Source organism: Alligator mississippiensis, chromosome 11 (genome assembly GCF_030867095.1).
Source record: "Alligator mississippiensis isolate rAllMis1 chromosome 11, rAllMis1, whole genome shotgun sequence".
NCBI lineage: Eukaryota > Metazoa > Chordata > Crocodylia > Alligatoridae > Alligator > Alligator mississippiensis.
Genome location: NC_081834.1, coordinates 53,378,746 through 53,396,196, shown reverse-complemented (window position 1 = coordinate 53,396,196; position 17,451 = coordinate 53,378,746). Strand labels below are relative to the sequence as shown.

At 47.7% G+C, this 17,451-nt stretch overlaps 1 protein-coding gene across 4 annotated transcripts; it reads right to left on the bottom strand.

Annotated features, from left to right (window-relative positions):
• Window positions 1-3,453: 3,453 nt before the first annotated feature.
• Window positions 3,454-16,848, bottom strand: LOC102574243 (uncharacterized). Of its 4 annotated transcripts, none has more exons than XR_009455685.1 (6): window positions 16,365-16,842; window positions 12,440-12,529; window positions 10,238-10,381; window positions 7,625-7,716; window positions 7,065-7,458; window positions 3,454-3,859 (listed from the first exon to the last, which is right to left on the bottom strand). XR_009455685.1 is itself a non-coding variant. In XM_019478803.2 (6 exons), the coding sequence occupies exons 1-5, from the start codon at window positions 16,429-16,431 to the stop codon at window positions 7,070-7,072; spliced, it is 744 nt and encodes a 247-aa protein (XP_019334348.1). In that variant the 5' UTR covers window positions 16,432-16,840; the 3' UTR covers window positions 3,454-3,859; window positions 7,065-7,069. The 4 variants fall into 4 exon arrangements, 3 of the variants coding, with proteins under 3 accessions (XP_019334348.1, XP_059571057.1, XP_014463757.1); XM_019478803.2 differs by having other exon boundaries at window positions 7,625-7,678; window positions 16,365-16,840; XM_059715074.1 differs by lacking the exon at window positions 12,440-12,529 and having other exon boundaries at window positions 7,625-7,678; window positions 16,365-16,848.
• Window positions 16,849-17,451: the final 603 nt, after the last annotated feature.

Here is a 17,451-nt window from a genome sequence, read left to right as displayed (position 1 = left end):
AAGGGAAAGTCCTGTGCAGGTTGAGAAGCAGGTGACTGGAAGGGGTGGTGCTCCTGGGGAATTATAACCAGCTCTTGAGCCATCTGGGCCTGAAGGTTGGAGAGGGCAGAGCTCTTGAGAGCCCAGGCTCCCAGAGGAAAAAGGCTGCTGGCTTAGAAACTCCCCTGGGGGATGAGAGGGATGGATCCCCTGCTGATTAGGGGTTGGGTTTGTGGGGAAGCAGAGACCCAAGATGGGTTAAGGCTTTCAGTTAAAATGCAATTGGCTCACGTGTGAAGTTTGGTTTCTTGCTGTGAGGCTGCGGGTGGCTCTAGGGGAGGAGACCAAAAAGGGGAGCCCTAGGAAGGTTGCTGGCAGGGTGGGTGCCAGGGAGGCACCCTGCATTGTGGGACTGATCCGAGGGCCCAGTGCAGGGAGGCAGGGTCAGGGGAACCAATGCAGTGGACAGATGCCTGGAGAGATGGATGCCCTGAAGGGTGACCTGTCAGAGACAGGTGAGGGACAAGTGCCTAGAGGGGTAGGAGCTCCTAAAACATAGAGGAAGAGGCATGCCTGTGAGGCATGGACATGGCTAAAGGAGCACTTGGTGATTAGTACCATGTAGGCACAGTTAGGGCTGTGAGGATGTGTCTAGGGCCAGCATGGCCACAATCAGTATGGGAGAAACACGGGCACCAGCAAAGCAAGTCACGAAGCTCTAGTCAGCAGAATTAAGGTCTCTGTCTTGGCAAGGGTGAGACCAGAGCATCTGGTTAGGCAGATTGGGCTGGGACCAGTACAGATCTGGTAGGCTTACTCAAGGACTCCAGGGTCCAGCCTCCCAAAACAACCTACAAATGACATGGAGGCATGGCAGGGGAGGCAGTGAGGAAGATACCCAGGGTGCGACAGGGTTGATTTTGGCCCCCAGCGAGTGCCTTGGGGCTGGTCCTGCTGCACTTTCCAGTGGATTCCTGGAAAGCTGAGAATCTACCAGGCTACGTGTAGGAGCCCACTGAGGCTTTCAGATGTGCTCTGCAGCTAGGGTGGCCATCATAGAGGACAGTCTGGTTGTCTTCTGTCCTCTATTGATACGCAACCGGATGTCTTTATGTCCTCTCTTTTTTTCTTTTCCAAGGCGTTGGGTTTCGTATTGATAGAGGACAGAGTAGCAGAACACCAGGATGTCCTCTATGATGGCCACCCTACCTGCTGGTCCCTGTCTCCTACCAAGTGCCCCCCACCCGTCCTTTTCAGATTAAGCTGTGCTGATAAAGAGGCAGGGCGGGATGTGCAAAACTGACTCTTGCTGGGGGTGAGTTGTTCAAAAAGACTTGGGGACCCTTGGAGTGGAGCTTATTCTTTGAAACCTGTGCTACAAACACTGATGTGGGTTGTATTCCCTATGTGAGAAGCATCCCTGACTGCAGTGGGGTGACTTGCAGGCAAGCACTTTGTTGTCAGGTGTGTGAGCCCCATGGATGGAAGTGTTAAAAGAGCAGGGTTATCAGTGCTGGATCCTGCCAGTGAGTAGGAGAAGCCTGCTATAGAGCTGCCTGAGCCCTCCAGGTGGGCAGAGCGGGAGGGAGTCTTGGTCATGGGGAAAGGGCTGTACTCTTGAAGGCCTCTTTGGGGCCAGGTTAGGGCACTTTGGGGAAAATCCTGTTTTGTAACGGAGTGTAACAAAGAGCTGTGAGCTCTGAAGGGGCCTGAACAGATAAGAGAGATGCATTAAGTGTGTTTGAAGTGAGGAGCTTTCTAAGGTGACCTGATGTCTGGGGAGATGGGGTAAGGCAAACCTGGCAACAGAAGATTTAAACAGAGTTAGTTTTAGTGGGCTTTTTCTGAGGTAAGACCTAGGGAAAAGTCTTGCATAGGAGTGGTATAACAGAGGCCAAAGGGAGGGGTGAATTGATGTGGTGGCCATATGGGCACTGAAAGATTGATGGAGAGAACTGGCTGCAAGGCTCTGAGACCACAGTGTGGTGTTGTAGAGAAATGCAAAACCCTAGAGCTCTTGGTTCAGATAATACCTTCTATAAGACCAATTAAGCAATCACAAAAAAATGATCTTTTTTTTTCCTGCAAGCTTTTGGGCATGCACACCCTTCCTCAGGCTCAGGAAAAATGTAAAGATGGTAAAAGTCCCTACAGGTAGAGAATAAACTTAATTTATATATAATAATTTTAAAAAGCTTGTTTTCTACCTTTGGGGACTTTTACCATCTTTAACTTTCCATGAGTCTGAGGAAGGGCGTGAACTCTAGTCCTGGAGTGGAGACAAGTCCCGGAACTGGTCCCAAGCAATTGAGAAGATGTAAATGAATTTCTCAGGTTTCTATCTGGGGACTTGTTATAGGGCTTTTTTTGGTTTTGTTTTGGGTTGTTGTTTTATTTTTAGGGGGGGGGGGGCGTTGTTTTGTCTTCCTGAGAGCACCAGTGTGATTAGCAGTGAAATGGAGAATTTCTAACAGGTAGGACTCGAGCTGGTCAAAGGAGACTGAGAGGAATTGCTGGTTGGTGCCCAAATCCCCACTAGCTTTCCAAGAGCTTTTTGGCTCCCAACTGTCCCGTATGCTTATTTCTATTATTTATTTTTTAAAGTCCTTTCTGCTGCCCCAGCCCAACCACCATTAAATTTCAGAGCAGACAACCCTTTTGAATCAAATAATTTCCAGTCATACTGCTCGGGCTCTCTACAGATGCAGGTACTAGACCAGGGCAGGTTTTGTTTTAAGAAATAATATATCTGCTCCAGAAAGTTTCATTCCCCTTCAAAACTTTGATTTGGGGATTCAGATAAAATGTGAGGAATGGTTGCAGTTGAAAGGAACTGGGAGAGAAGGGATAGCAGGATTTCAAAAATGACCCGCAGGGGGCATTAGACTCCTTTGGCTGCAGGTGAATGTGCTCAGTCATAAATCTTAGTTTATAGGGTTCTTGTTGCCTGATGCACTGTAATTAGTAGTAGGCATTAGTGCTTATGGACTGTGCCCTACATCTGCATGTTCTTCATCCATGGGCCCTTTTTGCAAAGTGGCTACTAAGGCAGAGAAGTTTGCCCAAGGTTACACAAGGAATTGGTGGTAGAGGCTGGCACAGAATCCAGAAGTTGTGTGCCAGTTCAGTGCCTTCTCCTGCAATTTTATCCTGAAATTTGTATACCACAGCAGGAATATGCCAGCAGTCCTTGAATTGTTACTGGTGCACTCACAGCTGTCATATTCCACCCCAGCAATGGATGGCCCCACTCTAAAGGCAGCTGCATTTCTCAGCTGGGTGAGTCATTATTTTTGAAGATTGTGAACTGCTCTGCAATCTTTTAGTCCCTGTTTTATTCTCAGGGTCAATCTATTTTCGGATTGGTTTCCCATCTAATCTCCCTCTTGGCTGTTATATAAGCTCCTGTCACAGAGGGCCAGACTTCTACGAGTAGTTAAGCATGTAACGGGAAAAAACGAGTTCCAGGCATGGTTATCACACAAAAAACAAAGACACTTAATTCACACCATGAAAAATATACTGTTTGAGACCAGGCTTAGTCCTTTGGGAGCGCTCTCCATTCATTTCTGGTTTATCACATGACCCCTGCTGGCTGAGCATCACCTGAGCAACTGCATTAAGGCTGGGATCATGGTGCCTAAAGTGTCATGCTCAAGGGTCTGGGTGTCCAGGCTGGGATTTTCCAGCCTTACTGCAATGTTGTGCAACTGCCCCAGTGCACTGTAGGTGCCCCTAACTTGGGTGCCTACGGGGGATAGAACTGGAGCAGATGGACTGATGGGCCAGGAGCTGCACCAGGGAGCAGAGATCAGCATGGGGTGGCCAGTCTGTCCTGTGTTGTCGTCTTGGGGTGGCTCGGAGCAGGTGAAGAATCAGACTAGGGAGGAAGCAGAACAACCATCAGATCCAGAGGAAGTCAGTGCTGCTCTCATTGAAGTGATGCTGAGTCTAAGGAACATGTCCTTTCATCCACCCCTCTCAAATTGACTTGTGCTCACTTGCTCATCCTGTCCTACCCAGCACTTCCTCCACCCAGCAGGGCCTGGGGCATAAGATGGCAAAGGACTGAAGACTCCCCTCAGTCCGGCTATCTCCCTCAGTCCCCCAGAGTCTCCTCGGGGCTTGGAGCCCAGCCAGGTGGAATGGGCAAGGCTGGGCTTCCTGCTGCACAGGGTGGAGGAGGGCAGGCTGTGGTCAGGGCTTCCGCCTGAGTCAGAAGACTGTATCCTGGCTGCCAGCCCAGCTATGGGTCTCTCGCAGGGCTACTGCCCTGGAGTTAACTGAGTTGCAGCTCCTCCTTCTGTTTCCTGCAGCAGGCCCTGTGTCCCACTATCTGGGTGTGATTACCTAGCCCTGAGCACTTGGTAGCCAAGGTGGACAACAGACCATCACCTCTGCTTTGCAGTGGAGGCACATGGCAGTCAGTGACAGACCCCAGGGTGAGGGGCAAAGCCAGGGGCTGGACCCAGCTCTCCCACACTGGTCTATACAGACTAGTTTGCTGGGCCAGACCTCTCTGCACCTATAGTGTGCGTACATCCAGCTGGGAGGCCCCAGGGTGGAAAGGGAGCAGCTGCTGCTGTAGGTAATGGGTGGGGAGGGCAGCATCAGAGATCAAGGGGCATGCAGAGCAGAGGGAGGATAAGAAGGGACAGGCATTGAGAGGGACAAAGAGTAAGGGGAGTCGTTAAGGAGGACAAGCTGCCCCAAATCCACCCCACTCTCAACAACGTCCCCACTGCCCTGACACATACTGGCCCCCACTGCTCCCCATCCCTAGAGCAGTGGGGGCCAGTACAGTTGTAGGCATGCCACAAAACTAGCCCACACCCTCCCCAAGTGCCTCTGATCTCCTTCCCCTTCTACTGCTCTACTTCCTGTCCTGTGCTCCCTGCCTGATCTGCTGCTCTGCTCTCGGGCCTTTCTGTCCCTGCCCTCCTCAATTTGCTGCTTGCCATGCACTAAGACTACTCATGCCACTAACTGAGCTGCCCCTGCCTGAGAACGGAGGTGGATCCAGAAGGGCAGCAGTGGTGCAGATGTCCACACCATGGCAGAAGCAGTTGGAAACTTTTCTCTCTTAAAGCTTCAAAGCAAATAAGAATTCCCCTCTTCCTTCTCTTTGCCCAGCTCAGCAGCACCTCCTCTCACCCTACCCCACACTGCTGCTGCTTGACCTGCTATCCCAGGGCCGCAGGAAGGGCAAGCTCCAGAATCACTTCTGCCAGCTCCAGCCAGGACCTCTGCTTGGGACAGCAGCAGTGGTGGGTGGATTCCTCCTCCCTGCCAGCCTGGAAGTGCAGGGGAAAGGAACCCACCTACTTCTGCTTCCAAGGTTGGTTCTGGCTGAGCCTGGCACCATGTGCAGCCTAGCTTGGAGCGTAGCAGAAGTCTCCCCATCCCTGCCCCTGGGTCAGCAGGGGACAGACAACAGTGGGTGGGGGAATGGGAAGAGAGGAGGGGACACATCACTGAACATGGATGGAAAGGAAGAGGTGGAAGGACAATTCTTACTAATGCAAGGACTTATAGATCCTGGTTGCTACCCCCAGGGCATGGTCTGTTGCACACTGGTGGAGGAAGGTGGGGATGCTGAAAGCAGGGCATGCAGCCGTCCCTGTAGGGCTGGTCACTTCTCCTGCACTACCATTTACAAAATCCTAGATCTGCCCATGGGGATTGGCAACCTCTTCCTACTATGGGCTGCTTGCAACCCAGCCCCTGCTGCAGGCTGTGCCCCTGGCAGTCAGCAGATGTTGCCAAGGGAACAGAAAAAAGGCAGGCCCTAGGACTCTGGGGATGCTTCCTCTGCTGCAGCAGACAGAATAAACTGATTGCAGCAGGGAGCAGGACTCTGCGGGTGCTTTTGCTGCTGCTGCTGTGGCTGGAGCACACTGTTGATTCCCTCAGCATCTTTATGGGCTGGATCCTGTCTGTGAGTCATAGGGGACTAGAGTAAGGCCTCACTGGAGCAGGGTGGGACCTGCTGGCCAGGAAGGGTGCATGGGACTTGGCATGCTACTGCCCTGCAAGAAGACCCCAGGAGGGGCTTTGTCCAACAGCATTCATCGTGCAAGCCCTGTCGGGGGTGCCCAACCCCCATGTTCTTTTGGTTCCAAGGTCAGGGTAGTGCATAGTCTCTGATAAATATGCGAACCAGCTCCTTCCACAATGTAGGTAAAATGCCGCACCTGAAAGTGCATCAAAGTTGGCAAGTGTGGGGCTGGGGAAGTTTTGTGTTAGCAGTCAAATTGTCCCTCCTCCCCAGACAAAGAAAGAATAATAATAGTGCCAAATCTCATAAAAGGAGGGCTGGAAGGGATCTCTGGAGGTCCTCTAGTTCAGCCTCCTACCTGAGACAAGATCACCCCTATGCACACCATCCCATATAAATCTTTCCTTTAAAAATAAATAAATAAATAAATAAATAAATAAATAAATTGTGTTCCCAGCCCAATCCATTCCAAATCTAACAATTGTTCACGAACCACATGTGCCCCTACTACCTGCAAACATCCTCCACCCCAACCTGGAGTGTCAGATATTTCCAAATCCCTTGGCAGGCATCCTGCTTGCAGGCCCAAGCCCAGAGGCTTGGGGTTCAGACACCCCCTGAGTTTTGCTCACCCTTAGCTATAAGGCCCTTGGAGCAAGCTTGGGAGGAGACTCCCATTTCCATAAAGTGGCCTTAAACCCGCTGCACCTCAGTGGTACTGAACCATGCCAGAAGAGCAGTTCTCCCTGGGTGCGCTTTAGGAAAACTGCCTTCATGATCACAGCTGCATATTTTTCGTGCCAGGTTAAGAACAGGCACTACTTGGTCTGGGCCACCATATAACTCTTTGAATAACTTAACCTTAAAACTAGATGGTCAAACCTGTCTCTCAACCACAAAGCACAGCACTCAAACCTGTCACAAGTAAAGCAGGGCAACAACAGAAGTTGTGTCCTGCTACTGGGTTGTTAAGACGCTTGAGAGGAGGAGGGGAGAGAAGGAAAGATGGACTCTCTCCTCCTCTCCAGTTCCTTCTATTTCTGCACTAATTGCATCAGTCCTGCCCGGAAGTCCATCCCCAGCTCACCTGTGTTACCTTCCTGTCACAGTTAGGTTCACTTGCCCAGTGGTGTCAGTCATGTCTTTGCCTTTCACTATCACGCGGTATGTTCCAGCATCCTCAGCCTGCACTTTACAGATCCTCAGCGAGCCGTTTGGCAGGACGGTCATCCGTAGGCGATGCTCTGCTCTTATATCTGTGCTGGCTTTGCAGTGGCGCTGCCACCAATTGGGGTCTTCTCTGGTGCAGTTATTCAATTGATAGAGCAGGATACTGTGATTTCCCCTGGCAGAGAACCACTGTATCTCAATGAAGTCCCATGCCTGGTTTGGGACCTTGAGGCAGAGGGGCAGAATGGCCGTCTGATGGACCTCCACGTGGACTGCTGCCTGTGGCGTGACTAGGCAGGGTGCAGAGGTTTCTATGTAAAAGAGGGAGAAAGCATCCAGGCTGGAGGAAGTAGACTTCAGCAGCAAGGGAGAGGGGCAGAGCTGGCATCAGCTTGAAGAGAGATTTCAATTTTAAGCCCTTTGGAGCAGGGACAGCCTGGGGATCAGGAGGGTGAGAAACCTTTCTCCCCTACTTACTTTCCACAAAGTGCCTCTGCTCTGGAGATTGCTGTGTAGTCTGCCATGACTTCCCTGCAGAATGTAGGAAGACTTTGAAATAGCTGCATCTCCTTATGTAAATGGCCAAAAGAAGGCAAGTGTTGACAGTAGTGTGCAGAAATGCCAAGAACAGAATCAAGCCCAATCCCTCCAGAAGGAAACCACCCTGATTTGTACCTTGACATCACCGAGAGGCCTCACCTCTAAAGGTGGAGGCCAATTTTTTATTTTTTTTTTTGCATGACACAGCAGACACAGAGGGAGACAGGCCTTGGCCTACAGAACTGAAGTAAGACAAGGGAAAGGCTATTCTTCCCACTTTCCAGATGTGGAAACTTGTGTGCAGGCAGATGGGGTGGCTTGCCTTCAGTCCTCTCCCTTTACATACATGACAGGGTTGTAGTTCTTAATCCAGATGCAGAAACAAAAGCCACAAAAATGTTGCTGTAGCCTGGTACGAGTTTATGTGTTAAGGTCACACTCTAAAATCAGCAGCAACGCCCCCCCACCAGAGTGTTATGAGCCAAGAATGACTCTAGCAGTGAAATCAGCTAGCTCTTTTCTCTGGCATCCTGAGGCTAGCACATGTTCCTTGTGCACTACACAGATAGTGAGCCCAGCAAGAGGTAGGGAAGGTCAAGTTTAGCTGCTTTGCATGCTCAGTTCTAAAATGCTGTTTAGTTGCAAGTCATCTGAATGTATGAGTACAGAAGGGAGACACCGCTAACATTCAGGACACCAGGATGCACGACAAGACATAGCAGAGCTGGGGGTTCCTGTGTGTGGATGGAGTCCAGGACTGATATAGTTGGGGGCTGTGGATCAGGGGTGAGGAACATCAAAGTGTGTGTGTGTGTGCGCGCGCTGTAACAGGTAGTACGGAATTAGCTGGAATGCTTGTAAATGGGGGTGGAAAAGCACTGGCACAGGAGGGATCCCAGGGCTGGAACAGGAGGTCTGGACCAGACATGGAGGGGAGAAAGGACGTCCAGGAGTTGGGCAGTAGGAAGAATGGGCCATAAGGCAGGTTTGGATCAGTAAGAGTTAAAAGCCTGTAGCTTTGTGGAAGATAGGCATCAGAACAGAGTGCATCAGCAGCTCTTCTAATATCTAAAAAAATAGACTTGAAACACATTTTGGATGTGTGTTTAAGCCTATACAATCCCTGCTGCTGGCCAGTCTGATCACGTCGCTAAACTAAGTTCATACTTGCTGGCTGCGTCTACACAGAACGTTTACTGTGGAGTTGCTTAATTAGCTCTGTGGTAAAACAGCAACATCAACATGTGTGGTGCTATTAGGACAGAGTCAACTAATCAACTCTGCCATAGCATAGTACTGCCAGACACAAGTACTATCCTACAGTGGCATTATTTACTGCACAGCAGCACATGTGTAGACACTGATGGAGTTGGCTGGGGCATGAGAGTGCTTTAGTGTGAGGGCTGCCTGCCAGTTAGCCTTGCACTGAAACACCCTCGTGCACGTTGAGCCAGATTGGAGCAGCCCCAGGCTGGCAGGCCGACCCCTGGGATCTCCTGCCAGCTGGGGTTGCTCTGCTCTGGCTCAAGGTGCTGCATTCCCAGGCACATATGCAAATGGCACGCCCAGGAGCAATAACCACTGCAAACTGCACTGGAATTTATTCAGGTGCACTAGTTGCACATATAGATAGTGTCCACTGAATAGCTGCTGGATGCTTATCTGAATTGTGTTGTAATAAGACCTAACAGGTCCTTGGAGGCATCAACAGGAAGATGCCAAGAACTGCATGGAAAAAATGAAGGGTGCTAGATACGAACAGTGTAGCCCCTCAGTAGTCTCTCTCTCATCTGGGGTTCTTTAGAGCTCCCAGAAGAACCTAAGCTCACCACATCCTCATGTCAGACCCATAAAGGAAACACTGCCCTCCTTGAGACTGGAAGAGGAAGTGACTTCTCCACTGGGCACTACCCAGCATAATGTAGAGGAAGGATGACTTGCCTGTAGTGGGTGGTGAATGTCCAGAATTACCCGTCAGATGGCCCAAAAGAAGAACCAAAAAGAAATGACTGACCTTACCCCAAGGAACGGAGGCCATGAAAAATACAAGAAAAGGAAGGAGTTGAGAAATACGGAATGGAAACTTGAGTTCAAGTCAGGGCAGAACTCTTCCAGGAGGCTAAATCTAAAATGGATTGAGGGAAACACTTTTTTGGTGTTTGGATTGAGGGGAAACACTTTCCACAGGTGAGCAATTCACCTGTGGTGCTCTCTGTCACAGATACCCACACTGGCCAAGAGATCAGTGGGTTACAAGAAAGAAGGGTGGGATGTGTGTGGATTATGGGAGCAGAAAAGCTTAAAAGCATACGCAAGGCCATGAGCAGCAATATCATTTCTTCTGCTCAGGACATGAACTGTTGGGCTGGGGAGACATTTCTCTTTGGGTAGGGTCATTCCATAGCTGGTGTTGCTTCATGGAAGCAGATGGGACCAGTCCCTGCCAGACACAGGCTGCTGGGCTACAGGTGGATGCCAGGCCAGTCAAACCAGGCAGTTTTTGTGATCCTAGGAGGAGTAATGTGGGATGCACTAGCGGGGGGGAATTACCTTTTGTGCTGCATTGCTGTGAGGTACATAAATGATTTATCTTGGAGGCCTTGAAATCCTCTGGGCAGGAGCAGCTGCCTTCCTGAGTCGACTCTGACTGTTTGGCAGCCAGGGCTTCTCCGCTGTTCTCTTTTACCTGTAAAGCTTCACAAAGGCATTCATGTGAGTGGCCAGGTGCTACTTTGGAACCAAGCTTGCACATCCAGTGTGTGACCTCAGGGAAAGCCAAGCTAGCGTTACTACTTTTCCAGCTCTGATCAGGGACAAAAGTGCATTTCTGGGATTGATAAATTAAGATGCCATTTCCAGTGCACTGGGCAGATCTTTCTGTGATCGACACTTCTTTTTGTGTGCATTTTGACCAGCCATGAGATAATTAATGGTGTTTGCAGCTAAAGGTTTCAGAGTTGACATCTCTTTAAAAAATGACTGTGGGCAGTTCATACTTGTCAGAGCTCTTGTTTTTGACTCTCTGTAGACTCATACAAATACTTTCAGGTCGTGCTCTGAGACTTCCTTTGTAGCCATAAGGGGCAAGGACCTCCTCTGAAATACCCAGTGTCCACAGCTCTACAAGTTTCATAGGGTAGCAACATTCATGAGTTCATATCTTTGAGAATTAAGAATGATTCTCATTCGCAAAGAGACACTGATTCTGAAACTTCATGTTGCTGGCTTAGCTATCAGCATTGGCACTTACTTCATTGCTCGTCAAGATGCCCAGGAAAGGAGGAAAAAACCTACTATTCAGAGCTGCACATGAGAGGCCTTGTATTTTGAAGCCATCTTGGGAAGGGCATTGGTTTGGGGGTTGATCTTTGAAGAACGCTGAATCTTTGGTTTGTTTTCAGAGTTAATATAACCAAGGGGATGCTGCTGAGCCTGGATCCATGAGCTTTGAGCGTGAAATGCCATAGGGAAGCATCACTGGTGCAACCAGACTTGGAAAGGGGAGGATAGAAGCACAGAATCAGAAAATTAGGGTTGAGAGGGACATCAGGAGATCATCTAGTCCAAACCCCTGGTCAAAGCAGGACCATCCCCAACTATGGCCAACAGTAGGGGTGCGCTATGGCTCTCCTTCCTAAATAGGAAGTGGTAGGGGCAAAAAGGTGGGTGCCTGGTTCTGTTCTACTCCTCTTCCCATATGGGGCATCACTAGGGCAAAAGGATGAATGCCACCACCTCTTGCCATAGTAGGCTATTACCCTGTAACAGACCAACTGCTCAAGACAGAGGGCGATGCCCACTGTGCTAGCATTACCTGTCTGACTTAGTCCCCACTACAAAGTCTTCTAGCATGGTTCATGTGGACTGGGAGCATGAAAAGAACACCCCCCTCCTTCCTGACACTGGTAAACAGTGTCTGCCTTGATCGCGACCATGACAGCAGCTGGGGGCTCCTGTTAGCTTGGTTTCTGTCATCTACTGCCCTGTGCTGTCTCTCCCAAGGGGGTGTGCTGTACCTCTTTTCACATCTGTGGTGGCTGCAGCCCTGTAAGGCAGACCAGCCCTGTGTCTGCATGTGCTGTGCATGCACCAGGGTTTAGGGTAGCAGATGGGGAAGGCCCAGATGTGTCACCCATTGTGGGAGCTTTGGGACAGCTTCCTCCTGTTTGCTTTGCTCTTCAGCGGCAGTCCAGCCAGGAAGTACATCTGCAGTGGGGGCAGGATTTGGATCCCCCCACTCCCAAAGTCCCCTTTTCTGTGATCTTATCTAGACTAGAAAGATTTCCTCCCAGCAGTTACAAGGGTGCCCACCCCTAGTGTACAGTGACTATTATCAATGGAGCAACTTTATATAACATTTCAAATGGGACTAGGCTCGCTCTTCATACCAGTAATTACAGTACAGGGTTTGCGTGTGAAACTCCTTTGGCAAACAAGAGCTCTGTTTATCACCTGCAGGACTTAAGTCTTTTCTGCTACTGAAGCAAGCAGAGAAGGCCATATTCTTCACTGTAGAATTGTAGCTCCATTGACTTTGCAGATTTGTACAAGGCAAGGATCTGACTGGAGTGTGAAGCTGATTTCTTATCAGTTTCCTCATAAGATCATAAGAGTGATCAATATCCAGTGATATTGGTTGAGAGCAGTGAAGCAACAAGTAGGAGAAAATCCAACATGGAACCACACTGGAGTTTTAGCGGGACCATACATCATGCAGACATACAGAAGAATGAATTCTCTGGGGACACTCACCCAGACCTATGACTGTTCCCATCAGGATGATGTTAATAACCAAGCTAAGTCCTAAAGCAATCCAATGCCAGCGTGGACACTGAGAAGAACCTGAAATAGTCAATGTTTAGTGAAACACCATCAGCAACTGTTGTAAGAAACAGGATAAAGGAGAACATGAACATTGTAAATGCTGGAGTTAGGGAAAAAAAACCCATTTGTTCCCATGCAGTCCATATTATCCCACCTGCACAGAATTACTTCTTGTTATATGTTCAGAGTTTATCTATTTTAACAAGTGTTTCCACCTGATTGTCATACAGTTGAGCTATATGGATGAGACTCTTGTGGTCTTTCTCCATAAAAGCTCAGCCCTTTCAGAAACTTCTGGTGGAGTGAAGTTGGTGCAGCTAATGGAGCAGTGTGGTCTGGAGTTAACACCCCACAGAAATGCATGGGGCAGCTCTTGCCTCTCAGAGTATTTTGGGCTCAGTCAGATATTGCTGAGTTAGTTACACAGCTTTTCTTTTTAGCATTCAAGAAGTTAAACCACATCCTTTTTATGACAAATGCAAGCTTAGAGTCTGTTGTAATCACACGCTTCTAGGAGCTGGAGTAGCTAGGTAGTTAGTCTAAAAAAGACCGCAGAGGCCTGTCTACAGCTCCACAATAAAACAGGTTGTTTTTGTTCTTCTCATTCATACCTGACTGTGTTCACCAAACCCTGCAGTGATCACTACAGTGGGGGGCAATGAGGTTTCTCAGCTCTGAGGGGCAGCATGAGTGAGAGAGTGCACAGCTCTGGCATGAAAATGTAATAAATGAGCCAGGGAAGCTGCTAGTTTCATGGCTGGGAGTTTAACTCCTCAGTAGTGAATAGCAGATGTCAGGGTCAGGTGGGGATAGGTCATGAAAGGCAAGCAGATTACAATGCATGTGATGGAGAAGAACCCAGTGGAGGGATTCAAACAGGTGGAGTGATGTTGTCACAACAGCATGCAAGGAAAGTCATGTTTACAGCAGTTTTGCTGCCTGGAGAAGGATAGCGCTTCTCAAACCAAAGGAAAGGACAAGTAGTACTGCTCAAACCAGAGGAAAGGAATACAGATGCAAGAAGATAACACTTACACGAGAGGTTTAGCTGTGTGGGTGGACAAGAAATGCTGTATCACAGAGGTATTATACAAAAAGATTTTTGGCAAAAATTCAATGGAAGGATTTGAAAAGAATGATCCAAGCTGAAGATGGCACCCTGGTTACAGAGCTGAGGGACAAGCCAGGTGGTGATGCTGTGCACAGCAAATGAGAGAGAATTGGCCGGAAAATGGTGTGTTGTGTTTAGCCGTGTAGAGCTTTGGCTAATGATGAAACATGAATGAGATGTTAGAGAGAGGAGGTGGCAGAGGTTGATCTGTGAGCCATGCCCATAGGGGTGACTGCTGACCTTTTGTCTGCAGATGAGATGATCCAGAATACAGGAGGAGAGAAGAGGACCAAGATCAAGGCCCTGTGGGACCCCCACTGGAAAGTGGAGGGGGGAGCCTCTGCAAGAGATATTGAAGGGGCATTCAGACAGAGAGGAGAACCAGGAGAGGGTAAAGTCATGGAAAACCAAGGGGAGGACAAGATTTTGTGAAGCAAAGGGTGTGATTGGCTATGGCCGACAGGTTAAGGAGTGAGGATGGGGTGCTGGTTCCCAGCTTTGGCTGAAGCTCATTAGACACTTTGTGGGTACCATTTCAGGGGAAAAAAAGGGGGCAGAAAGTAGATGGGAGAGGCCCTAAGACTGAATGAGAGGAGATGAAGTCCAGGTACTGGTTGTAGATAGTGCATTCAATGAGTTTAAAGAAAGAGGGGATGGTGGGGAAGAGGCATATATATGGGACAGGAGCTGGAGAGGTAAAACAAAAAACGTCAAGGGTGGGTAGTAGGGTGGGAGAGATGACAGCATGCTTGTGTGGTGAGGGGAAGGAAATTAAGGAGAGTAAGGGTATAAGTGAAGAAGCAAGGGCTGGAAATGAGCAGATGGGATGGCATCCCTAAGGCAAAGAGACTAGAAGGAGAAAAACAGCAGCAAGGGGGGAGGGCTTGAAATGTATGTCGACAGAAAGGGCCCTGAGCCTGGGGTTTAATTAAATTGAGGAAGCAGAGTGGTTTTACAGGAAGATGGCAAAACAAGGGAAGGTAACAAATTTATGATAGTGGAAGTCCTTTTGGTCACCAAATGCCAGAGGCACTCTGCAACATCTGCTTTGCCTTTCAAATACTGTTATGGTAAGAAGCAAAACAGGCCTTAACTCATATGATCTGCTTGTCTGACTTCTCGAAATGCAGTTAAGCAATTGGGTGGCATGTCTAATTGGGTGGCATGGGTGGCATGATGAGTTACACCGGCTGAAGAGCTGGCCCGGTGACCCATGTCATGACACCAGTTTGCTCCATTGGGTAATCTGACCCCTTTTGGTCTGTTTTTTCGGATTGGAAAAAAAGCTACCAAACAAACCAATCCCTAAGCCTCTCATCTTGCTCTGCATAGGAGATTTTTAGAAACATGAAAGCTACAGTTGATATTGCAGGGATCCAATTTGTATTAGAAGAAAGAAGGAAATCAGGATTTAGAAATGGCACAGCAGAATGGGTCAGATAATGGGGCAGTCTCTTGGCTGTATACATAAATATTATTCATGGTCAGATGGAAGGTTTTCTCAGAAGGCGAGGAGAACAACATTTGAAAATGGGAAGGGTTTAAAAAATAAAACCCTCCAAAAACCCCTCACAAAAGACAAGCTGATAAAATATTAGCAAGGAAAGAACTTGATACACTGAAAGCTGATGCAATGCACTGGGGTTTATGCCCTGCTAAAATTAGCGGTAACTGCATCCACTTGCTGTGCACTCTCTTATTCTTGATGGACAAATTCAGTGCAATAGACTTGTGGGAATTTCCACTGCTTTCTCAAGATTAATAATATTAATTAATATTGTCATTCTAGCCTTCATTCTCCCTCTAAATGTTTTATTTAGCTGCTATCATTCCTGGTTTTGTAGCCTTTTGTTCCCCCCCTTTTTTTGTTTGCTTCTAGTTAACGGCTCTTGAAATTCATAGCTTTTCAAGTACAAGCTAAAATGGATTTCAAAGCCACCTACAGAACTGGGGATGTCTAATTTCATTTTTTATTTAATGAAACTTAGGCACCACAAATCGCATAGGTAGCTTTGTAAAACTCAGTCTGTAAGAGGAAGCTAACTTTCCCCTTCATCTCTTTTGTTCCAGCCAGTCACTCCTCTCCTCTCCCTCCCATCCCAGCAGGCTTTTCACTGGGAGTTTTCATGGACTAATAGCAAACAAAGGCTGCAAGGGACTTTAGCAGGTCCTTGGGTTCAACCTCCAGCTCAGACCGAAGCATCCTGTCTAAGCCATCTCCATGTTTTCACCAAGTTGGAGACTGTTTTGAGCAAATGCCACATTTAAGTTCATACCATTTAGAAGTTAATCTTTTATGTGAGCTGGGATATTTGCTTCTCTGACACAGAAGGCCAGATCTGTAAGTCAGCATCTTTGCCCTAACTAGATGGAACTGAGCTGGTTAAACAGACCCGAGGTCTGTTTCCATCGCCATCGCTGACTTTGTGTGTGATGTTGTGTACGTTGCTTTAGCATTTTATGCCCCAGTTACCCCAAGTGAACAAAGGGGATGTTGGTTAGCTATCAGTCTAGAAATGAAAGGGTTCACATTAATGCTGTTATCAGTCCATTACAACTATGGTGGCAGATTAGTGAGCATAAAGAACATTTGTATGTCAGCATAGGGAGGAAAACCCCCCCCAACAAACAAACCCAGAACGCCTCTAGTGAAACAGAACCCCAGCATAAAAACAGACAGCAACCCAAGTGTGCCATAACACTGAGGGGAAAAAAAGAAAGAAAATTAAAACCACCACTTACTAGTGTGCTGTGAGGTTGACCTTGACTTCGGGAATTCCAAATCAGCGTAGACTAGATTTCCAGACATCGTAGCTCAGACACAGAAAGCTCTGATGCCGGATGGGGAAACTTCTTATTTATACACAGATTTTTTTTGTTTTTTTTTTTGCTGCTGTAAAATCAGGAAGTGTCCTGCTCGAGAGATTGCTATTCTGTGTCATACCATTTGTGGAGGAACATCCTTCATGCATTATCAATGTCTTTAGGCTGTCAGCAAACAAAAAGCTTTACAGTAAAAAATTGAACAAGTGCATAGCCTGCAGTGATACAAGCCTTCCCTTTCCTTCCCTTCCACATAAAGTTTGCCTACTGAGAGCAGGCAAAAATGAACAACATATAACCATATAGGCCCCACTAAAATAAAGAAGAATATTCTTTCTTCAGTAAACATGGTCTGCATTAATATTTCAATTTATGGTTTAAGTGAATCTTTATAAATAAAGGGAACATAAAACCAAAAGGGCCCTTACAGACATGCAGGGAGCTTGCTCTGATGCACTGGAAATTGGAGCAGACTCGATTAATTGAGTCTGCTTGAGCATGTCAATTAAAACTGTAGAGAGAGATAAAAGACATTAAAATAATATAGTAGTCATTAATATGTTTACTTTTCACACATTTCAAAATTAGGGGTGAAATGTAATTATATTTTTAATAAAGGTTTGATAACTGGAATACCGTAAGCAACCTTAACTCTGACACACACACACACACACGATTTTCCTAAAAGCTGAGCACCCTGAAGTGAGACCAGATTTTCTGAAGATCTTCCCCCAAGACTTTTGCATGTTTTATTTCAGTGGATGAGAGCACTTGACCATCAAATATTTAAGGTATTTAGCAACTTCATCACTGTCAAGTTCCTACTGATATTGCACTAGAAATGAAAGTTTGACGTTTCATGCCTGTTTGAAATGAAAAAGTGGGATAGAATCATAGAAAATTAGGACTGGAAGAGACAGTCTAACTTACTCATCTTGTCTATCTTGTTGCTTAGAGGCAAGATCATCCCTTCCTAAATGATCCATTTATTTGCTTGTGTAACCCG

Excerpts from the sequence above, each read along its gene's own strand:
- LOC102574243 (XM_019478803.2), bottom strand. The coding sequence starts at position 16,431 with ATGTCTGGAAATCTAGTCTACGCTGATTTGGAATTCCCGAAGTCAAGG. Across the intron at positions 12,530-16,364 it reads GTCAACCTCACAGCACACTA|GTTCTTCTCAGTGTCCACGC; the intron begins GTAAGTGGTGGT and ends TGACTATTTCAG. Across the intron at positions 7,459-7,624 it reads GCAGAGGCACTTTGTGGAAA|AAACCTCTGCACCCTGCCTA; the intron begins GTAAGTAGGGGA and ends TCTTTTACATAG.